We start from the raw sequence: 22,829 nt of genomic DNA on the forward strand, positions 1-22,829 counted from the left end.
ATGAATATTCTTTTTAATATTTTAAAAATTAATAAAACTAACGTATAAAAAAACTTAAAAATACAAATTAAGGAATGAAAGTGGGGCCATTTTGAGATCTACTTTCCCTCCAAACTTCAACCTCGTGTCTCTAAGCCACCACAGATGAACAACCCAATACTGCCACGTCATCCAAAACATCGGACCCTGGGACCCATACCTTTTCCGACGCGCCCACATAGGCAACCAAATTCTACAAGCCGAAAAGACAAAAACTGCCCCCAGTCACATAACGGTGGCGGTCTCGTAGTTCGACCCGTTTCTCAGGGGTATAAAAGTACATTCACAGAACCACACAACAGAACATTCAGTTCATAACAGACAGCTGCTGAGAAAAAAAAAAGAAAGAAAAAAAACCACCTTCCCCTCTTTCTCTTTTATACTTTGGTCTGAAAAACCTTAAAACCGCAACCCCGTCGATGCTTTAACGGAAAACCGAAATGGACACCGATGAGGTAAGCCCGGCGCCGACATTCCGACAATCTGGTCGGATTCTCACGGCAGCGCTACCAACTCAACCACTACTTACAACTTTCTAACTACCTACTGTTTTTAAAAAAAAAAACTATTTTTAAATTTGAGTACTTTTGTGATAATGGAAATCGATATTGATTGTATTTTAAGTTTTGTTTGATGGTTTTAACGGTTAATTTAGTTTCATTTTGATGTTTTTTTTGGGTGGGTTTGATTTTTTTTTGAATTTTGATTTATTGGGTCGCAGAGACTGACGGCTTTGAAAAGGGCTTATGCGGATATAATTTTGAATACGGCGAAGGAAGCGGCGGCGAGGATTATGTCGTCCGAACAGAAGGCTGTTCGTTATAAGCATGAACTTCAAGTGGCGAAAGAGGAGGGGCTTGGGATGCTTTTGCGTCTCAAACAGATGATGGATTCAAAGGTGATTTTTTTTGTGTTTCTTGACTAGTGTGTTGTTTTGAAGTATTGAGTTTTCTTGATTGTTGTGCTCTTCAATGTGTGTTCATTTGGTTTTTTTGATTGAACTTGATTTTTGTGGTAAAATTGATTCTTGACTTGTCTAGTAGTGATGTAAATGTTCTTTTTTCCCCTTGTCATTGATTGATAGCTAGATAACTTGTTAATGAGTTGATTGATTGATAGGTAGATAACTTGTTAATGAGTTGATTGATGTTGTGCTGAGTACTTTGTTGATGAGTTGGTCAGTCTGCTCAAGGGATTGTTCTAGTTTTAGTAATGTGTAAAGAATTTTGAGTAAAAGAAAGTATGATCATCTCTCTTGCTGATTTTCTTTCACCCTTTTCAGGCTCCCTTGGTGGAGACAGGAAATTTCAAAAATTATGTGCTGTGACCTAGTAACTCAATTAGGTTTTTGTGTAGCTCTTGTACTCTTAGTAATGTTTATTTTTCTGATGCTAACACTAATGTTGTTACCCCTGTTTTCTGCTCCTAAGATTTCAATTTGTTTTAAAGGCGATTCAGATTAGAGAAATTGTTTTGGTACTCAAAGGGTAGACATTTAGACTTACTTCCAAAATTCTCTATTCGAGATACTATACATTTTGAATTTTCACTGACAAATTGTCAAAAGGCAAGTATCAATTTGATCAAGGAGTATTACTGAGTAGGCCTCTCGTCGATTGTTCAGTGTCTTTCTTCCTTCCCATTCCTTTTCTTGTTTTTTGGCCTGGAGTTGGGGTTAGGATGGAAACATTAGCTTTACATTTCTTGGCTGAGAGTGAAATAAATTGCTTGAGGTAATGATACTTCAGTATTCTATCGTCTCAAATGTCTAACTATTGTCATACCACATATTCAGGTCTTGTAATAATCTTTAGTGCTTTTTCTCCCAGCTTATGTGGTAATGTTCTTCTTGATCCTGTTCTTCCCCTCCTCTCTCTCTCTCTCTCTCTGGGATTGGTTTTTGTAGAAGTGGGGAAGGAGGTGATGTTATAGGCTCCAACGCTATTGTAATAAACTTTATTAGGATAACTAGTCTATTTTGTTTTAAATTAGAATCAACGAAATGTAGAAAAATATTGTACCTTTGTTTTGTCAATCAAATTCATAACTTGTTCAGTAATGGATTAAGTCATTTCTATTTTTTTCAATTCTAATCACGCTTCTTGGTCTTGCATGTTGATAATCAGTTGAGAATGTCAATGGCTTTCGGAATGTTATTTCTTCTTCCCCCTTCTATTTGAGCAATAACATTTAATGTTTTTGAACTTTTGTTTTCTCTTTCATTCCAAGTCGTCTGTCACTAGGGCAGGGCATCACCATCTAAACATTTTGTTCACTTTTTTCTTCCTGTTTCATGACAGAGAAAAAAGGTTTATCATTTAAGTGAAAAGGTCAAAGTAATTGTCTTATTTTGTCTTTTGTGTTCTTGTAAGGTTTTTTACATGTATTTTCCAATAAGTCGAAAGAACTTGAGCCAGATATTTTCCGAGATCAACAGGTACATACTTCCAAAAAAATAAGAGAGGGTGATGATAGGGTATCACAAGCAAAGGCATCACTGGAATTTTCAATTTATGTTCTTGATGATGGGGCTAGGAAAATAAATTTCTACGATGAATTTAGAGCTTAAGATCTATTTGGTTCATGAAGGTAGTCAAAGGCTACAACTTGGTTTTGCACCCAAGTGTGCGGCTTAAGGGGAGAACCATGAGGCTTTAAGTTCAAATCCTAGTAGAGGCAAAAAAACTAAGTGATTTCTTTCCATTCACTCAACCCTTGGTGCAAAGTTACTTGGTACCTGTGCCGGTGGGAGGTAGCAGGTACCTGGTGGAATTGTCGAGGTCTGTGCAAGCTGTCCCAAAGACCACCTTAAGAAAACGGCTACATCTTGGTTTCCAGCTGGTATAGCTTGTCTGCCTACGTGTTTATGTGTGCCTTTTCTCCTCATGGGCAGTCTTATGCTTTCTAAAGGAATGCCATCTGTGATGGGTTCTAGAAATTACAATGCCACAAACTGAACTTGGAAGAGGATTTCCAAACATCTCATTCAACAATGTTCACATATTTATCAGTTGGTTATGAAATATGTGCAAGTTGATGAAACTTTGAGTCAAGTTTTACATGTTAGCAAATAGAGTTACACCTGTCCTACTAAACATGATATTTCTTTTCTATTATAAGTTACCATTAGACTTAATAAACTCATACTAACCTCAATTTTATAGATGTTTGGACAGTTTACTTTTGAGGAGAATAATGCTATTTGTGAACAATTCACTTGTGTTAATTGGCATTGTTTTCACCTGTTCTTTATGTATCTAATAAGATTCCAAGGAGAAATTTAACATGCTCTACCGATTTAATTTTAGTTGAAGAGGTCAAAAGTAAAGGTCAGTAGGTAACAAGGGAGGCTCTGGATCCCAGACCTAAATTTATCTGAGCATTTGATCATCATTTAATTCTGTTTTCCATCAGATTTGAGGGTGGGTTAAATTGTTATCTCTACTCAATGAGTGGAGAGGGACTGAGGAGAATTCTCTTCCTTGATACAAATTTCTGTTTCTTCCTAAAAATATAACATGGTGGATAATTGACTTCTCAATGGGGTTGAATTGTTATCTCTACTCAAATGGGTGGTGGGGTACTGAGGGAAATCCTCTTCCTTGATATAAAGTCCTGTCTCTTCCTAAAAATATAACAAGGTGGATAATTGACTTATCAAAAGAATGACAATAAAAGAAAGACGATGAATTGGTGATTGTGAACTTTGAGCTATATTGGGTTGTAATAAGATGCACAACGGGAATCAAGTACGGGCAAGATTTATTCACCTGCACACCCTTTTTCCTTTTGAGGGTTGAGTTATCAAAATGTTGGTTGTCAACTGTTGGTTACACAGAGTTTCAGGACTCTTCCTGTTGTGCGCAGCTTCTTTGTATTTAGGATGATGGCATGCAGGTAATTAGTGTCTTATGGGAAAAACAGTTGAACATTGGGACAAATTACAGTTTTTGTGTGGCACCTGCCATGGAAGCCCAGAGGAAATAGATCCCTTGCTGGATGTAGTGGAAGGTGAGGTTGTTGGACCTAGGATAAAAAGGTCCGCTGACTAAGCGCTTGAGAACTTGTTTGACCCTAATGTTTTGGGCTTTATATTGGAATGACTCTGTGTAATTCATTAACTTGGGAAAATTTCCTTTGGTTTCGAATGTGTTGCGATATTTGTAGGATATGTTTGGCTCTTTTTAAAATCTTTTGGGACCTCTTACCTCCTCTGCAAGAGTTCATCTTAAACAAAGTGTTGTCTTTCTTTTCAGTTCCTTTTGTTTACCCAGTAATTTTGTATATCAGCATTGTCGTTTGTAACCTAGGCTTCTAAGCTTCTCTGATATCCATTGAGAGGCATCGGCACTTAGGAGTCCAAACTTCACAAATGCACGAGGTGACGTGCTTCCTCCTTGTGTGCGCACGGTCTTACCCTTTTGGCTGTTTGGCTTGCTTTTAGATAGAAAGTCATAGTCACTTAAAATTATAGGATAGAAGCTAGTGTCAGTCCACTGGATTAGTTTCTTAAGGTTCTAATCTTGTTACTAGTGCTATCTATACAATTCTCTATGTTTTCTTGTTTGATATGATCATTTTGATATGCACCTCAAAAATCCTTGTGACATGCGCTTTCCTTCTTCAAGAAATTTTTTCTTGACTGGTAGTTAGGGTAGCATAATCACTGGTCATGCCAATGGATTTATTAATCTCGTTTTATATGTATGTTTGCATGGACACAGTCTTGGGCAACTTTGACTTGGCACCAGATAAACTTGTTAGCCTGGTATTTTGATTCCATTTGCTACTAGGGTTCCAAACCTTCATTGAGCTCTAGAATCGACAGATGCATTTTAAAGAAATGATTAAAAAATGAATTTGGAACTTTCTGGAGTGAAGAGAGACATTTAGGCTCGGAGGATATGTGTTGATCAGTGATGTTGAACTATCTGTCTTAGTGTCAGTATACTCCTCACTTGGACTGTCTGTGTGTAGATTTTAGCTTACTTTTTGTTTGTCTACGAACTGAGTTCAGGTTTAAAAGCCTTTTAAGGTAATTTTGACCACATAACAAGCAGCACTTTTTCTGTCTTGTTATTTGGCTTCCAAAAATTGTCTTGTCAATCTGAAATAAGGTGTTTGGGTTAAATTATTGAGACCATAAAGTTTCTGTTATCAAGTATGATGCTTTCAGTAATCATCAGAAAGCTGTTCAACAGCATCTACATGTTTGGCATATAGAAGTTTGACACAAAACTGAAAACCACCTTTCGCATTGCTATAAAGGAACAAGAGAGCGTTCAGAGTAGTAAAAAATTCCTTTGTACAAATTAGATTAACATTTCGTTTTTTGGTGCATTTTTAGAGATAGCACCAGTGATTGGATACTCTTTGTAGCTCTTGTTTAATACTTATTTCCCCCCTTTTTCCCCATGAGTTAACATGCTCTTTACTGGTGCTTTGCGTATTCATAAGTTTTTACTTATTCTTTTGCAACAGATTAGTGAAGCAGAGTTGACGTCCTTGAGTCAACAGAGAAAGATTGAAGAACTTGAAGCTCAACTTCAGGAAGCGGAAGATATTGTGAGTGATCTCAGAGTAGAGCTGAGGGAAGTTCAGGCTGATCTTGAGAGGGTGACAAGCTGCAAAGAGAAAGGAGTACGTAACTTAGAGGATATTGACACTGCTCCTCCTGGAAAACTACATGAAGAGAACAGAGTTGTGTTACCTCATGAATCACAGGAGTCGTCTATGACAATTTCTAACATAGAAGTTACGAATATGAAGCAGAAAAATCAGGGCCATCAGTCATGTAGCAAAATGGTTCAGCTTGGAAAACCTAGCATTTCAGGTCCAGATTTACCCTCTATAATTTTGAGAAGTAAAGTGCCAGAGCTATACAGAAATGGGTGTACACAGAGAATTCGTGCTTGTGAAGGGAACCTTTTAGATGGAGATTTATCTGTTTCTAAAGGAGTTGAAAAAACTAAAAATGAAAATGGTAATGCAGTAGATGAAGGTGAAGGGATCTATTCATCACCTATTAATAAGATTGATGATGTGGTTAATCCACAGGAAAATATTCAACAAGCAGATGACTTGCTTAGCAGCTGGCACCTGCTAACATCTTTTCGCCGAAAAAGAAGAAGAGCTATGAGAAATAGAAAAGCTGGTTATCCTTCACCAGGAAGCAGTCCTGACCATTTCCTGAATATTGATAAAACGTCGAACACTGGTAGCTTGACTGCTCACTCCAGCCTTGCTAGTGATGGTGCTCCTGATGAAGATCCTTCTCATATGGGCTATGGTTTGTCAATAGGAAAAGATGAACCAGATATGAAGCTGGGATTCACTGAAATGCACGGAAATGAATCACAGATTTCAAAATCTTCTCGCCGAAAAAGAAGAAGAGCTATGAGAAATAGGAAAGCCGATTATCCTTCTCCAAGAAGCAGTCCTGATCATTTCCTTAATATTGATAAAACATCAAATGCTGGTGTCTTGATAGCTCACTCCAGCCCTGATAGAGATTGTGATCCTGGTGAAGATCCTTCTCAGATGAGTGACAGCTTGCTGATAGAAAAAACTGAACCAGGCATGAAGCTGGGGTTCACTGAAATTTCCGGAAATGAACCGCAGTCTGCTGAAACTTCTAGTGTTCTAAATTCAACAGTCAGTGATGAGTTAGTGATGGCAAAAATGGACTCCCCCAGACAAGAAAGTAGATCCTTGGAGAACTTAGCGGTTCATATCGACAGACCTGATTTTGTAACTGTTAGCAGTCAGCCAGGGAACTCATTGTCAAAGATAGCTGATGTATATGGTGAAGTTCCTAGCCAAACTCCGAAAGATAGAGTCATCAAATACACTTTTCAAAGAAAGAGGAAGAGAGAGCAGTTGAGTGTATCAGAAGAGAATGCTCCAATTGAGAAGAGCTCTCCAAAGGAATTAAATGGAGAAAAACTAAATGGTCATGTAGAGCCAAAAATGTCAAATTCAGCGACAGAATCATCACGGGACAGTCGCCGAATGGCACAGGTTGCACGACAGGTTGGTTATTCTTCTATTTATTCTCGTAGATGTTTCTGCTGCATGTCCATGTTTGTATATGCATAGAAGTTTACATTTATTTTCGTATATAAGGTTAATACGTGGAATGTGACAACTCAGGTATCTGTTGTCATTTACTTCCCACCCATCCAAAAGAAACAAAGAAGTGTCAACTTTTGATGTAATTTTAACTGCTTAAAATATTTATGACAGAAAAGAGAACTTAAATGTATGTGCAGTTTGGAGTCAGATGTGTTGTGCTCTTCTGAATGGATTTCATATGGGAATTATACTGACACTTTTATAAATAAGCTGCTAATCGAGGAATATTTTTGGACCTGCTAATTCTACTACTTCACAAAAATTATCAGTTCCTAGGATTCTAAAATACCATGCCCTGGAGGCCTAGCTCAAGTGACAAAGGAATAAAAAAAGTCACATGTTTACCTCCTGTCATTACCTACTTTTTTACCAGTAGTACTAGCAATATTCGTGTAGTTTCTTGTTCTTCAATTTCAGTTATCACCTGTGTTTGTTTGTGCTTTGGTTATCACATTAATTTGCTGTTGTTAGTGTTCTTTGTTTTGTATGTTGTGTACTATTTTCCATTTCACATTATTTCATTGTTACTGCTTTCATTTCTGTATTCCCCCTTTTAAACTGCTTTGAAGTATATATTTTTTCAAGCCGAGGGTCTAATCCAAAACACCCTCTCTATCTCTACGAGGTAGGGGTAAGGTTTGCGTAACTTTACCCTTCCCAAACCACACTCGTGGGATTACACTGGGTATGTTGGTGTTGTTTACCTCCTGTCATTGTTGTGGGGTTTTCCACTGTAGAGCACGTAATTAGCTTTCAGTTTGTATGAATATGTCTCCATTCATGTTTCTCTATTGGAAGATAAAGAACTGACGGCATTATTGATGAGTAATTTCTTGCTCTCGACTCTCGGTTTGAACCCCCTGATCACTTGGTTTGCTCATCTTCTCTATTTATATTTTGGCAGCTAATATCTTTGTCTGAGAAGAAGTGGTGGAAGTGAATAAAGAGTTCACGCCAACACGGAGTAGTGGCAGCAGAAATCCATGATGTTCTTTCCACCCTTGAAGATTATTTCCAGAAGGTCGTGAAGGATAAGGACTGAGAGTTGATAAAATATTTAATAGGTTGACGATGTTCTTTTTGTTTCAATACTGTCCTGCTATGATATATATAATATATGAACTTGACATTGTTTACAGTTAATGTTTTAATTATTTTCAATATATAAGAATCTCAATTGTCTGATTTAAACATGTGTTGATTTCTAAGATGACTATTATGGCGGAGTTTTGGCCTCGCCATTGCTCATTTAAACTGTTTGGCTTACAACTCCTCAAACAAATGGACAATGCAGCCTTATATTTCACTAATCTATCTACTCTTTACAAACAACAATCCTCCCTCCCTTTTTTGAAAACCTTATAAAACCGAAGATAACTTATACTAGTCAACAAGAATAAGAAAATATGTCTTGAGGACCCATAAAGCATATTTTTCACTTATTTGAAATTTATGAAATTGGAAATGAAGTTGTGTTTGATTACACGGAAGAAATTCGAAAAATGATAAACCCAATGGGTTGACGCTGCAAATTTCACCCAAGAATCATATTTTGATTGAGCTTCCACCATATCAACTGCTTTATTTGAAATTTATCAAGATGAAGTTGGAAAACAAATGTAAAACACTTTCTCTCCAACTTTGATTTTGATTTAAAATTTTATCTATGGCACTTAGATATGATTATAATTTCAATTTATTTTTTCTTTTACTTTACTTTAATTTTTTTTTTATCACTTTTTATATTTATTTTACACTCAGCATTTTTATTTTCTTAAAAAGAGTGAGTGAAAAATAAGAAAAACGAGGCGAAGAGTTGTGTGCTATGGGAGTGGTGAGTAAAGCAGGAGATTGGGCATTCAAAGCCTTCTCGGCGGGGCTGGGTGTTGCCACCATTTTCTTCGCCGCCACTTTCTCCGCCAACGTCTACCGTGGTCTCTCTTGGCATAACCGACAATCGGTAATCCCAATAATCCTCATCTCTCTCTGATTTCTTAGTTCCATAAACCCTAAAACCTCTTTTCCTCATTAAATTTAAACGAATACCAAAAGATTATTCTTTTTCTTCGTTTTTTATTGAAGGAAGATTGCCTTTTTTATACCAATTGTGTTCTTGTACTCATATATGATTGACATAAGAGTTTGTGATTAGATGACCTGAATAGTATGTTTATCTGTCTTTTATTTGTGTTATGATTGATAGGATATGTAGTATAAGTATATAACATCAACATGTAAAACGAAGAAATGCTTGCCTTTTATTGTCATTGAACTATTAGGTGTAAACTGGAAGAGTTTCTACAAACCATTAGCTTTCTGAATGAACTGCAAAAGGATGCGATAGATGGGTATAACTCAAAAAAGTTATTGTAAGAGATTGGTTAAACTCATGGTCAGTATATACTGAAGCTCATATACGTTTTTAGGTTATAGTTGTTCACATCTCAGTCTTTTCATGGAATGTAATTAAGGAAAGTTTCTGATGCCAAGTTACCAATTATTGGAGCACGAAAGCAGTGGCTCGTATGTTGCCTTGGGGTGGTACTTCTTGCTTCAATAGTATGTTGGGTTTGGGTGCCACTGCACTGTGTGATTTCAAACATGAACTACTTACCTGCACTCCGTTTAGCCTAAATAAATGTCGTAAATCTATCCCATAATTGTTCTATTCTAGTATAGTTGGATAGTTGCTTGTTCAGTTCTTTTCCTATCTACTACAACTACTGATGTCTGACAAGTGACCAAAATTCTGTGTAAAAATTGAACTATGAATAGAAGTTCTAGAAGAGTTCTTTTCCTATCTACTTTAAGTACTAATTTCTGATAGGTGACCAAAATTCTGTGTAAATATTGAACGATAAATCAAAGTTCTAGAAGATTTGTTGATGTATGATGTCATTTCCTTTCATTTATGGTGATAAGTACGGTTGCTTCAAAGGTGAATCTGTTCAAGTAAACTGGACCATCTTACTACCCTGTTGTCAATGGTTCTAATGAACGTTGAATTATAATCCCTCCGGCTTATGGCTATAAGTCCCTGTGCTCTTTGCTTTTCTGTTCTGCATTCTGCTTGCTCACTCTTTTTTATGTCTTTGGTATTCTGTACTGATGTGCTAATTTTGACGTCTGACTATTAATTAAGCATTGTTCCAGCATTACACGTCGTTTATTGAACTTTTAGCTCAACTAGTCAGCTATCTGATATGTGAGCATTTCCTTCATGTAGAGGGTTGAGAAGGAAGGATCTAAAGTCCTGCAGCAGCAAGAATGATGGTTTGAGAAGTCCTGCACTTCCACATCGCGTTGCTAGCTGAGGTCATGCTATAAGTTCTGAATCTTTTTAAAGTGATGCAATAACTTCTACACGAGTATGGTTTACATTCCGTCTTTTCTGTTCCCGGCCACATAATTGTGGAGATATAATTCTGAGATACCTATTTAGTTATAGCAACTGATGACCGTTTTAAAAATGTAGTTGGAATGATGTTTGAAATTCATGTGTGAATTGAAATTATAGAATACAAAGTATTACTTTTCCTGGAAACTAAAGAAAGCAAGAGAAATGAAGTAAACCTCTAAATTTTCCCCTTGTATTGATTGGTTTGAGTAAAAAATGTGGAAAGAAAATAAAGGAGGGAATCAATTTTCCTCTTGGACCCAAAATTATTAATTCTTGAAAGAAACGTCAAATGTTATTCCTTTCTTTTCTTGTTTTCTACCCAAATTACAAGACAAGAAATGTATCTCCATTTAAGTTGTTGTTTCCATAATTTGCCGTCATCTTGTTTATTTTCTTTTTACGGCATCATTGTGCACCACCAAGTCTTCAATAACTCTATGAACTGCCTGATGTTTATGAGACGCATAAACAAAATTGCATAACATTTGACCAGTATACAACTAGAACTTATAGCATTATAAGAAAAAAGGTATACAAGCATGGCTAGCCAATTGATTGGCCGCGTGGTCAGTTGAATTATGACTGTCCTCACCAATTAAGACTAATTATAATTGGTACTTACGATTATTAAGCTGTCTGGGTAGTTGGGTTGCTGTTGTGGTTAATTAGGTGGGAAAGGTCATCTCTCTCAGGCCCTCACCAAAGTCTTGAAGGCCCACGGGACTCCAAAAAACATTTGTGTTTTCGTAAATACAAAAACAATTGAATTTATTTGACTGTACTTAAACAAATTATTCATATCGCAGGTTGAAATTTTTTGAATTCCCTTCTCACAATTCATGGTTCCACCATGGGGCATCATCAATATAGACACACTGGCAACAATCATTTACACCCTATTCAATGCATCAAAAAGAAAGAAAACTAGTTCTTAGCAAATTATGAAATAAACGAAATATTCTTCTATACAAGGCCAACGTTCATACCAAACCCGCCATACAGTGGTCTGGCTTTCCTTTTCGTACTTTGAAATATCAAAAGGTAACACTAATTCTGAAGAAAGTTTGCTTGAATGATGTGGGATAGTTTATAGTGCACTTGGCAAAGCTTACTGAGTGAATAACCAAGGCCGAAAATGCACAAAATAGTAGTTGTTCTAGTAAGAAACTGCTTCCTGCTTCATTCTTCACAATCCTCTACTACAATGCTCAAGAATCCATGCAGTCTCCAAACCTGGAAACAAAAGCAACGGTGGAAAACAGTTTCAGTGTACGTTTGTGAAGAATTGGGTAAACATTTGAATGTAGTAAGCACACAAGATCCAGGGCCAAGGTGCCAAGTAATAAACTTCCTAATGAAAATGTGTTGGCTATAAATTTTTAACAACTGCACATTTTCTTTGGGGTTATCAACTTATCCCCAGTGTGCACTGATTACTAACAACAATTATTGCAATCCTCCCAACAACCCCCTCACATGAAAAATCATGGGAATGGATTAAAGGAGGACTCTACAGTTGGTTGTTACAAAAGTAATGACGAATAAGAAGTGTCCTGTGTGGTCATTCACTTCCCGAAAGCACGTCATGCTCGGGAGAGGGTAGCCCCAATATAGGCAACAGAAACTGATTATGCACCCAAATCACAATTACAGACTTTTATCAATATATGTGACCATTGTATTCCAAGCACAAAAATCCATGTTCTCTACTATACATATAAATTAATGGAAAAATATGAAATATTACTGAAGTACCTGACATAAACTATCATACACCATTTCGCAAACTTTTTGAAACTCCACCAACTGAAGGTTCAGAAATTCTCTGTGGATCACCATGAATTTCAGCTAAGGGGTTCACAATAAACCCACGACTACTATGGAGTCGGTATGTCCTATTCTCCAACTTAAGTCTTTCACCATTTCCATTCTGACCAGCTACGTTGCTTATTAAACCTGCTGATGATGAGGTTCCACCAGAAGCAGAGAAGTGTGAAGTTGCACCACGACCTTCTGTTTTCTTCCAAAGTTTTGAAGTCAAGAATTCTGCACCTGGTAGCTTGCAACACATGGATGCAGAGTTGGTATTTGACATCTTTCCGGTTGACATAGCCAAGTCAAATGAGATTTCATCTAATGCCAGTTCCAGACCATGTACACGTGTCTCCAGAGAATGCATGCCACTTTGTGAGCTCCCCATAAATTTCTATATATACAAAGAGAAGAAGAAGTTTGAGAAAAATACTCAAGGAAGCATCTATGGACTAATCAGGAGAACTAAGATTTATGAAATAATGATTAAGAGCATTTCTATGCTCAATATATTATAAAAAAATCCAATGCACACTGAGCTGAAATTGATAATTAGGCTGGAATATCTTACAAAGTAAACACGAGAGCTGCATATAGCAGCATTTTGATCCAACGGGAACTGATATATGTTTTTTAATCAAGATCCAAAGGAACTAGCATAAGACCAGAGAAAGTTAAAATTTTGGGCTCTTTGCAGGATTCAATCATTGAAGTAAAAGCATATGTCGCAGCATAAAAAATTGGTACTATACAAGGACTAATTTCCTTCTATATTTCCTGTTTTCAGTGTATATCTTGGGAAGCAAGGAAAATAACTTTGGTATTAAACATAAAACAAGTGCAGGCAAGTTAATGCATCTTACTCATATTTGTTGTACTTCTTTTTCTCCGATTGATACTTTCATTCACACACCACTTCCCTTATGAATAGGAATCATAGAAGCAGAATTTCATCAAATATTAGAAAATTACCTGGAGAAGATCTAACAAATTGGACTGCTGAGTTTCAATTTGAGCAAGTTGTTTCCGGATCAGCGAGAGATCTTCACAATCTTTTGGGTTCCTACAGAGATCTTCAGTTTCATTGCTCACAACTACAGTAGATTCTGATATCTCATCTTGATATGGAACCACACGACATCCAGCCTTCACCACACTATTCCTGGTTTCATTAGTGATCTTACTAAAAAGAGTACGTTTGACTCCAGGTTGTGTATGTGTTTCCAACTCCTCGTCTTTGCCCAACTGTATCCCATCTTTGTTTTGGTGATAATCCGCAGAAGAACCATGAGGAGCAGAAACTTCAACTTTCCATGGCTTCTTGCGATCAAGTTTGCGAAAGATTGCTGGACCTTTGTGGGCAGCAGGAGCAGTGGAATTATCTGCTACAGATGACTTGTTAGATGGCCTTTTTACACTAGGAGCACTAGAGCTCACAGCCCTGGAAGTCTTCAGACCAGGAGGATAACGTCCATCACTTGCATTTTCTATTTCAAGGACACAACATGGAAAACATACAAATTGATTCAAATTCACAAGCAATGAGTATTAAAAGATGAAAAGTTTTTAAGAAGAAATTAAACTACCCCAAGGAAAAAACTAAAAAAAAGAAGCAACTAAACTAAACTAAACTAGACAAAACAATATCAGCATACTAAAATATAGAAAGCAGTAGCAAAAGATCTTATGAACAAAAAGGAACTGATGAAATGTGGAACAAAGTAACTAACAGCCAACCACTTGCATAGATGATCCGTAATTTAGCACAAGAGTGACCAAATCAGAAAATTCAGTGATTAACATCCTCCCAGAACAACAAAAAAAAACTACGAAAAAAAGTAAATAAAAACCATATACTAACTTGGGAAAAAATCAAGGTACAACAATATTCTTGCCTGACGGATGATTAAGAAAAGAGTAGAATACCAACAAGTTTATCAAAAGGACACAAAATAAGGAACTAGGACGCATACAAAGTACATCAACTACAGTCTAACCTGGGGGAAAGTATGATCTTGAACTTGACAAAAATGCACCAAAGGTAATTAATGTGAAATAATACACTAAACCTAACTACATTAGAGCGAAGATAGGGTGAAAATACCTTTGGAAGAGGAATTTGACAAAGGAAGAGGGGAACCATCATCAGACAAATCAGGGATTCCCTTCCAGGCTTCCAACATTTGATTCATTGCTTCTCTCACTGCCTTTACCTGTACAATTTAATCAATCATCTTTAAGTATCTGGCGAAATATAGTACCAAATAGATAACAATCAATGGTAAATCGAACTGGATCCGGATCAGCCAACAATGAAAAGAGAAGAGATAAATTGAATGTAATTTACAAACCTTATCAAATCGTTTCGCCTCGAATGTCTTCAAGCACGGTGCTTTAAACTCAGATAAGGCGTCTCCCTCAACTGCCGCGAGCCTCAGCAAAGCCTCTGCACTGGCTTTCCGAGCCGCCCAATCATCACTACTCACGAATTCCACCAAATACGGCACCAAATTCCTCACAATTTGCTGACTAGAAGCTCCTCCAACTGCGATCACACTGCCAATCATTGTAAGCAATGCTGCCTTCGCTTTGAAGCTATCACTCTTAAGCAACTTCTCAAATCTCGGCAACGACTTCCTCAAGCAGGCAATATCCGGATCTGGCGACGCCTCGATAGCTGCCGACAAACACAAAGCAGCACCGATCTGCGAGTTCATCTCCTGTTCCGTGAAAAGCGCTTCCAGGAACGGCTTGATAATTGAGGAGAATGGAGGTTTAGTCAGATGTGACGAAATGGACGCACAAGCAGTGACGCAAGCAGTGCGTACGGCGGAATCCGCGTCGCGGAGTCGGCGGACGACGGCGGTTAGAAGTTTAGAAAGATGAGGAGAGAGAGAATCTCCATGATGCTCAGAAAGAAGGGAGATCAGTCGGAGACATTGTTTACGGACTGGTGACTTATCCGAAGAATCAGTGACGGAAATGGAGGAAACAAAAGGAGGAATTGCTTCAGGGGAAAGAGTTTTAGCAATAGACTCGAGTTCAGAAGCCGCCGCCGAATGTGTATCCCGGTCGGAAAGCTTGTGTAGGCATGTGAGTACCCGGTGCTTCATATCACGTGTTTGGTTCTGGTTTTGCTTACTGTGGACCGACATTTTCACCGACAATTCACCGGGAAACTGATTTCTAGAATGGAGTTAGAAATTGGCGTGAGAAAATCTAACAGAGTTACTGTAAAGGTGGTGGTGGTGGTGCTGGAGGTGTCTCCGGCAGCATCACAGCAGTGCCGGCGGTGGGCGGTATCTTTTGTGTTGCAATGCTTTATGGATTTGGTTTCTCTCTCTTTCAGCCTTTTATAGAGAGTGGGGAAAACTGTAGCGAGGAAGTTACACTTAAAGAAAAGCCGTTAATTGAGTTTTGACTGCTTATTAGCCTAACAAAACGACATCGTGGTGCTAATGACGTTAAGCGTCGCGCCATTTCGCTATTTCCCTCCTTTTATTTGTTTGATAATTATTGTCATATTGTATTTTACTTGATTAAATGAAATAGCAAAACAATACTTTCTCGTTCATTTTTATATGTTATTTTAAACTTCACATAATAAACAAATAAAAATAAAGAGTAAAGTAATTTGTTTGTCTAATGGGTATGGGTTGGACATTCTTAGTGTTGGTTCGGTTTCCATTAGTGATTAAAAAAAAATCAACTGCACAAAAACAGTGAGCAAAAACCGGCGAACAAGGAAATTTTTCGATGAAATCAAGTTCAACCATGTGCATTTTGTTGCGTGATAATCTTTTAGGACAAGTTTGGTTTACCTACCATTCACAAAACCCAAGAATTTGTCCGTCTTTACGGTAAAAACGAACTTATATTATGTATCACTATAATGAATAACATTGTTATTATAGGTAAAATATAAAATGAAAAATCAGTTTTGGAGAAAAATCAAGCCGTTATAATAAAAATGTTATTATAGCCAATGGATATTATAACTAAGTTTGATTGTATTCGTTATTATTAAATGTGTTAAAAGTTAAACTTTTACACCAACTTAAAATTCGATCAGTTCATTCAAAACTAACACCGTTTATATCTTTTGCAACTTTAATAAATTTCGAACTCCTACTTGAATAATCATGTTCAAACAAATTCGATACCTAGAATATTTTACCAGATATGAAATTGCAATTTATATTTGTGCTTCAAAAAAGATATTATAATCGATAAATTACCCAAAAAGTAGTTGAACTAGAGAGTAGGTCAAGAAATTATAACCAGTACTAGGTTCTTAATTAAGTTGCACGCACCTATGTATCTATAGGTTTAATGCAATAATAATTGCAAATTAAATGCCATAATCCACTCAACCGATTCTCATTGTGGTCGTTAATACGGTCAGCATTACTCTAGGAAAGGTAAACCGTGACTTTTGAGTAAATTATTAAATATAATTGAGTGTTTTTTGGACTATAAATCAAAGTTGAGTAATTATCTAAATAAATTGTTCATAATTGAGTGAGTATTTGAGATATTAGCTCCAACATTAATAGGTAGAATGATCAAATTTTCAAAATCTGCTTATCCAAAAAGGTGTTTTTAGTTGGAACTTCAAAGTGATTTTGAAAAATTATTTTATGGAATTAATGGAGAGTGATTAATTAATATAATTTTTTAATCGATATTAGAGCAACAATTTATGATTGATCAAGGATCTAAAAATACTTCTATATTTTTTCCGTCTATTCTACAAATAAAAAATAATTAAGTAGAAGTATTTTCTATCTTAAAAACTTGATAAAATATATCGACTCTAAAAGTTAAATATTATTTTTCCAAAAAGAAAAAGATTCTATTAGCTTCTGATCAGAAGCTTGGTCAAACGAATTATACATTCGTTTAAAAACATAATAGTAATAAATTACTCTAATTATAAGTTGCTAAAAGCTATAAATATAACAAAGTAATGATGTGAGCATGTAAAAAAAAAGAGTAGTATGATACAAGTAAGTGTTCTCACATCATTACCTCTTCATGATTAAGTCTTGTTCTCTAATCAGTGGACAAACCTTCCAATTTCTTCTCTTCATTTTCTGTGCTTTCTTGATTTGATTAAATATCACTGTTAATTTTTGTTTAAACGTCATTAAAAAAATCAGTCTTTTTCCTTAATCAAGTTTTTAATCAAAAAGCATAAAAAGTAGGGAACCAAACCACCTACTCAAATAGGAAAGGCCAAGCAACCTGGCCCCAAAATTGTTTACTATTTTTATACTCACTCTCAATTCTCATTCTAACCTTGAAAAAGAAAGATTCTTATCAATCAAATTTAACATTTTCAGTAATTAATTTCCTACTCAAAACAAATTTTATAAATAGTATTTCTTAAGGAATAATCGAGACATGAGTTATTAAGTATTTGTCTTACTTTCTTATCTTATTTGAATTTTCTTGTATCTAGAATGAAGAGTGACAACATTATTATTTTTTGAATAAAATGATTGCACACGAAATTATCCATATGTAGGTCAACTGATCAAATTAGTAAGTCTTTTTTTTATATATTTTTTTTGTATATGATTTATTATAGTTCAAAGTTTGTTTTATCAACTTTCGTATAATATCTGATTATTTCAATCCAACATAAAATTTATGTAATTTCAAAAAAGAATTATGAACACTGAATATATACTAAAGTCAATATCACTAAGCATTAAACTAAAAATATATTTGTTTTATTTTCAATACAATATACTCACAAAACTTTGTAGTAGACATGCTCATTGACAAGAGTAGGAGAACAAAATTTTCAGAGCTGCTAATAATACTTGATTGTTAGGAATCTAGTGATTGTTAGGCCAAAATATTAATAATAAAATATGGCAAAGGACAAGAAAAAGAAACTTAATAGGTAGTTTAATTTCTAAATAGTACTACTATTATAGAATAATTAACACCTTTTTTGTAAGTAAAATATGGTGTGATAGTTGTGTTTTTTTGGTGAACCAAATTCAATATCGAGTTCACCTACCAAAACACTCTTTAACAGAGATTTATGAGTCATCAATGTCAAGTTAAGACCTCTTTATCTATGAAAGAAAAAAAAGAAAAGAGCTCTCAGAATTTTAAGGAATTAGCAATGATTAAGTAGGACTAAGAGAAAATACTTAAACTAATTACCGATATTTCTTACTATTTTCTCCGTCTTATATTAGCTGATCACTATCTTTTTGTATTACATTTTAAAAAAAATCATAAATAAGATGGTCAATTTTTACTAATTTACCCTTTATTCATATTGATGGATTCAAGATAATTATTAAAATTATGTTTTAGCATAGGATATATGAATAGATATCACTGAATATACAAAGTAATTAATGAATTTTTAAAAGAAGAAAGTTTTAGAACTTCTAAATTTGTTCAAGGCCTTCAAAGATTGTTAATTGTACGGATAAGATGAATTTTTAAATTTTTATTTTATCTTCATTTAGAAATTGGTTAAATAATTTGGGGCATATATTTTTAATAAAACGATAATTAATATGAATCAAATAGAGTAATATTTTTTAAACATCTTCCAATACCATTTGAAAAATAATTACTCTACTTGTAATAATAATTGTCGGCTGATACAGAACAAAGAAGCTAAGAATTTTAAGTCAACAAAAGAAGCCGTAGAAAATAAAGGAATTCTTGTAGGTGTAATATATTAAAATATTCTTTTAATAGACTATAGAGTAATTCCCTTGTATCCCTTTATCTGTAATCCAAAGAAATTGGAAAATTCAAAGTTTCCAAATAACCCCACACTCTTACTTTCTTTTTCTTTTTCTTTTTTATTGTTGAGATTTTTAATTTGGCAGCTGGTATTTATGTTGAAGGTCGATTAAATTTAAATTTATATGGAAAGCTTCACATTAAGAAATAAATCACTCCTTTGCTCAATATTTCTCATATATATATATATATATATATATAAATTCTCTCTATGTCTTTTAAGTAAAATAGCGTAACTTTATACTTATTTTAGAAAACAACGAAGAAATGAAGGATAGAAAATGATTTTCTTAACAATACAAAATCAAGTGTTTTCGATCGATTCAAGTCAAGAAGATCGATATAATCCATTCGAAATGAAGGTGTAAATTTGTGTATATTCACCTCATTAGTTGAACAACCAAGAATATGATGGTCTTGTGAACTTTAAACGTATGTTATTATTGTGCTAGAATCATAATATATAAGAAGAGAGAAGCGTGAAATTTTGCTATAAAGAGACAGGCAAAACGGCTACAATTGCGCTTAGAGATTGTGAGAGCCAAATGCAATTTTTTACTTTTGATCTCATTTTTCATTTAGTGTTCGGTATCTGTATTGTAGCTTGACTAATGAAGATTTGTGTCGCATAGGGACCATTCGAGAGTGTTTCCTATCAAGGACTTTTTCATATTCAGAAGTCAAACCTGAGACTTCTGATTAAAAAGAAATCTCATCCGCTGCAACACATTCTTTGAAGGTCCAAATGCAATCCTTGTCTTCACTTTTTCTTGCTAAGGTTTCTTTACGACATTTTACCTCACAATTTCCGAAAGGTCAACTACTTTCGACCAAACTTTCTTTTTTATTGTTTAATAATGGTACTTGTTGAGGGAATTTTAATAAGAAAATTAAATGGAGCTAGCTTCTATAAATGTATAGTGTAAATATATGTTTTGTTTTGGGTGTGTACAAAGGAAATTGATTTTCTAAAAAAAATAAAAATATTACATATAAGGAGTAATTTTTAACGGTGAGAGACTTTTTAAGAATAATCGCATGGATTTATCCCAAAGTAAAGATTTTTTGATTGACTTGGTCGAAGAACTAATATAAGAGTCAGTCGTCCCGAGAAAAGTATATATGAAAATGGTGGAGTGATAGTGTGGAACCTAATTTATATAGCCTTTATCCATTTGCTAGCCATATTACATATAATTATCTTTACTAGGAGCTTGAAACGTATCCATCGATTAAAAAGGTTTGTGGTCCTTAATAATAATCATAAATATTCAAATAATTGGATAACACACAATAATTCTCCAAATTAGCCCATAAAATTTGGTGTTGAGCATGTGGAACTGAATTTGACCAATGGTTGAAAGATGTTTATTTGAGTACTAGATATAGGACCCCGTGCCAGCACGGGGCCCAATATATATATATTTTTTTCTTTTAATTTATGTCATATTATGGAATTTGAGAAGTTATTGAAATTTTTATATGATTTTAAAAATATTTTAAATTGTTAGCTATTGTGATTTGTAGTACTTTTTTTAACATAATTTTGAAAATAATATTTATTAATCTATTTGTTCTAATTTATGTGGCAGATGCATAAATTCAAATATTAACCCTTTTTTATATGTCTCTTTAATATATTAAGTTGTTAATTATTGTATTTTATAGTACATTTTGAACCTAATTTTTTAATAATATATGTTATTTGCCATGTCCCAATTTATGTGGCATTAATTGATAGATTTGTTGGAGTCGAGAGATTTATTTTATTAATTATTGTAATTTATAATTTGTTTTTCGTCAATTTCGTCAACTATTTTTTTTTATTAATTATTGTAATTTATTGTTTCTTTTTCATCAATTTCAAACAATATATGTTAATAACATATATTATTAAAAAATTAGGTTCAAAATGTACTATAAAATACAATAATTAACAACTTAATATATTAAAGAGACATATAAAAAATGCTTAATATTTAAAATTCTGCGTGTGCTACATAAATTAGAACAAACAGAGTAATAAATATTTTTTTCAAAATTATGTTAAAAAAAAGTACTACAAATCACAATAGCTAACAATTTAAAATATTTTTAAAATCATATAAAAATTTCAATAACTTCTCAAATTCCATAATATAACACTTAAATACTACATATTATATATTAATTATACTATACTATAAATGACTTAAATACTCCATATTATCTATTACAATAATTAACAATTATTTGACACTTTAAATTCTATCAATGCCATATAAATTAGGATAAAAAACCTAACATATAATATTTAAATATATTTAAAAATAATATAAGTAATACTATACATTACAATAATTAACAGCTTAATTATTTAAAACTTATATAAAAAATTTAATTGACTCTCTAAATTCTATTGGTACCACATAAAATGGATTATATGATAAACATATATTGTTTGAAATTGACGAAAAAGAAACTATAAATTACAATAATTAACAAAATAAATCTCTCGACTCCAACAAATCTATCAATTAATGCCACATAAATTGGGACATGGCAAATAACATATATTATTAAAAAATTAGGTTCAAAATGTACTATAAAATACAATAATTAACAACTTAATATATTAAAGAGACATATAAAAAATGGTTAATATTTGAAATTCTGCATGTGCCACATAAATTAGAACAAATAGATTAATAAATATTATTTTCAAAATTATGTTAAAAAAAAGTACTACAAATCACAATAGCTAACAATTTAAAATATTTTTAAAATCATATAAAAATTTCAATAACTTCTCAAATTCCATAATATGACATAAATTTTAAAAAAAAGTGTTATAAATCATAATAAATAGTACAATATTTAAACTACTTTAAAAGCATTATAAATTGTAATAAATAATACAACAATTTAAATTACTTATTACTTAAAATTTAACGACTTAAAAATATTTTTTTAAATGTATTAAAATTTTGGTTAATTGTCAAAACTTTACATGTGCCACATAAATTGGGACATGGACAGTCACACATATTTTTTTAAAAAAATTACATTAAAAGTATTCTATCAATTAACAACATATATTGTTTGAAATTGACGAAAAAGAAACTATAAATTACAATAATTAACAAAATAAATCTCTCGACTCCAACAAATCTATCAATTAATGCCACATAAATTGGGACATGGCAAATAACATATATTATTAAAAAATTAGGTTCAAAATGTACTATAAAATACAATAATTAACAACTTAATATATTAAAGAGAGATATAAAAAATGGTTAATATTTGAAATTCTGCGTGTGCCACATAAATTAGAACAAACAGAGTAATAAATATTTTTTTCAAAATTATGTTAAAAAAAAGTACTACAAATCACAATAGCTAACAATTTAAAATATTTTTAAAATCATATAAAAATTTCAATAACTTCTCAAATTCCATAATATAACACTTAAATACTACATATTATATATTAATTACTATACTATAAATGACTTAAATACTCCATCTTATCTATTACAATAATTAACAATTATTTGACACTTTAAATTCTATCAATGCCATATAAATTAGGATAAAAAACCTAACATATAATATTTAAATATATTTACAAATAATATAAGTAATACTATACATTATAATAATTAACAGCTTAATTATT

General features: G+C 33.5%; 2 protein-coding genes and 1 long non-coding RNA gene across 3 annotated transcripts; 2 read left to right on the forward strand and 1 right to left on the reverse strand.

The window, feature by feature from the left end:
* The first annotated feature begins 363 nt into the window (after nt 1-363).
* Nucleotides 364-8,358, forward strand: LOC102603481 (uncharacterized). Its single transcript, XM_006344928.2, has 4 exons — nt 364-494; nt 761-937; nt 5,521-7,071; nt 8,078-8,358. The coding sequence occupies exons 1-4, from the start codon at nt 480-482 to the stop codon at nt 8,111-8,113; spliced, it is 1,779 nt and encodes a 592-aa protein (XP_006344990.1). The 5' UTR covers nt 364-479; the 3' UTR covers nt 8,114-8,358.
* Nucleotides 8,359-8,941: 583 nt separating this feature from the next.
* LOC107060155 (uncharacterized) lies at nt 8,942-10,717 on the forward strand. The gene is made up of 2 exons (XR_001473178.1): nt 8,942-9,133; nt 10,400-10,717. It is a non-coding gene; the product is annotated as an uncharacterized lncRNA (long non-coding RNA).
* A 656-nt stretch (nt 10,718-11,373) lies between these two features.
* Nucleotides 11,374-15,745, reverse strand: LOC102604035 (microtubule-associated protein TORTIFOLIA1). The gene is made up of 5 exons (XM_006344929.2): nt 14,737-15,745; nt 14,490-14,598; nt 13,358-13,872; nt 12,329-12,779; nt 11,374-11,806 (listed from the first exon to the last, which is right to left on the reverse strand). The coding sequence occupies exons 1-4, from the start codon at nt 15,538-15,540 to the stop codon at nt 12,342-12,344; spliced, it is 1,866 nt and encodes a 621-aa protein (XP_006344991.1). The 5' UTR covers nt 15,541-15,745; the 3' UTR covers nt 11,374-11,806; nt 12,329-12,341.
* Nucleotides 15,746-22,829: the final 7,084 nt, after the last annotated feature.

Source organism: Solanum tuberosum, unplaced genomic scaffold (assembly GCF_000226075.1).
Source record: "Solanum tuberosum cultivar DM 1-3 516 R44 unplaced genomic scaffold, SolTub_3.0 scf00062, whole genome shotgun sequence".
Taxonomy (NCBI): domain Eukaryota; kingdom Viridiplantae; phylum Streptophyta; class Magnoliopsida; order Solanales; family Solanaceae; genus Solanum; species Solanum tuberosum.